The sequence below is a fragment of the Sapajus apella genome, unplaced genomic scaffold (assembly GCF_009761245.1).
Source record: "Sapajus apella isolate SASKATOON/1434 unplaced genomic scaffold, GSC_monkey_1.0 scaffold16500, whole genome shotgun sequence".
NCBI lineage: Eukaryota > Metazoa > Chordata > Mammalia > Primates > Cebidae > Sapajus > Sapajus apella.
The window spans coordinates 1-1,107 of NW_022453421.1; the positions used below are offsets into that span (position 1 = coordinate 1).

Below are 1,107 nucleotides of genomic sequence, written 5' to 3' on the forward strand. Positions count from 1 at the left end.
AGCTGGGTTTTCCTTGTTGCAATTTTAGAAGGTGATTCATGGAAAACCAGAGAATGAGTGTGTGTGGACATGAGTGAGGGGAACAGTGGCTATGTGTGGCAGTTTCTGACCAGGGTGTCTCTGTGTTTGCAGGTGTCCAGTGTGAGGTGCAACTGGTGGAGTCTGGGGGTGGCTTGGTCCAGCCTGGGGGGTCCCTGAGACTCTCCTGTGCGGCCTCTGGATTCACCTTCAGCAGCTATGGCATGGATTGGGTCCGCCAGGCTCCAGGGAAGGGGCTGGAGTGGGTCGCATACATTAGTTATAATGGGGGTAGCACATACTACGCAGACTCCGTGAAGGGCCGATTCACCATCTCCAGAGACAACGCCAAGAACTCGCTGTATGTGCAGATGAGCAGCCTGAGAGCCGAGGACACGGCCGTGTATTACTGTGCGAGAGACACAGTGAGGGGAGGCCCCTGTGAGCCCGGACACAAACCTCCTGCGGGGGCCCCGAGACCGCCAGGGGGCGCCCGGACGCTGTGCACGGGGCTGTCTCGGGGCAGGTGCAGGTGCTGCTAAGGGCTGGCTTCCTGCCATGGCCTGGGGCTGCCTCCTTGTCACATTTCCCCAGGGAACCTCCCAGATTTACAATTCTGTACTAACATCTGATGTCTCTAAAGGCAACACTTCTTTTCCTTTCTCTTTCTTTGTTTTTGTAGCAGGAGGACACATTCTCACCTCTCCAGAAGACACAGTGTCACCTTGGGGGCAGAAATAATCCTTTCCTGGTCAACAGGATGAGAGCCCCGAGGAATCACATGGAAACATGGGGAGTGTTTTCCAATTAGGCTCAGGACAGAGACCTCCATGGGAATCTCTGATTAGAACAGGCTTTGAGTTCTGACAGGAGCCAAGCGAGAGGCTCACCCAGGGTCAGGACTTAAAAACTAACGTTTTTCACAGCTATCCCCTCTCATCTTGTAAAACTGTGACCATCTCACTCAGACCGATTCAGCTGTCCCTCTTTCTGCTAATCCATTTTCCTTCTCTGTAGACTTGATTCTCATGGTTCCCTTTCTTTCTTCTCTTCCCTGAAAATAGAGGATGTGTTTTCTGTAGTCAAAAT

At 52.7% G+C, this 1,107-nt stretch overlaps 1 gene segment (V, D, J or C); it reads left to right on the forward strand.

Annotated features, from left to right (window-relative positions):
- Positions 1-6: 6 nt before the first annotated feature.
- Positions 7-560, forward strand: LOC116548596 (the record flags this gene model as incomplete). The annotated part of the segment is given in 2 exon segments: positions 7-31; positions 133-560. Coding segments are annotated over 2 exon segments (453 nt in total), but the record flags the coding sequence as incomplete, so codon positions are not given.
- Between the last annotated feature and the right edge of the window lie 547 nt (positions 561-1,107).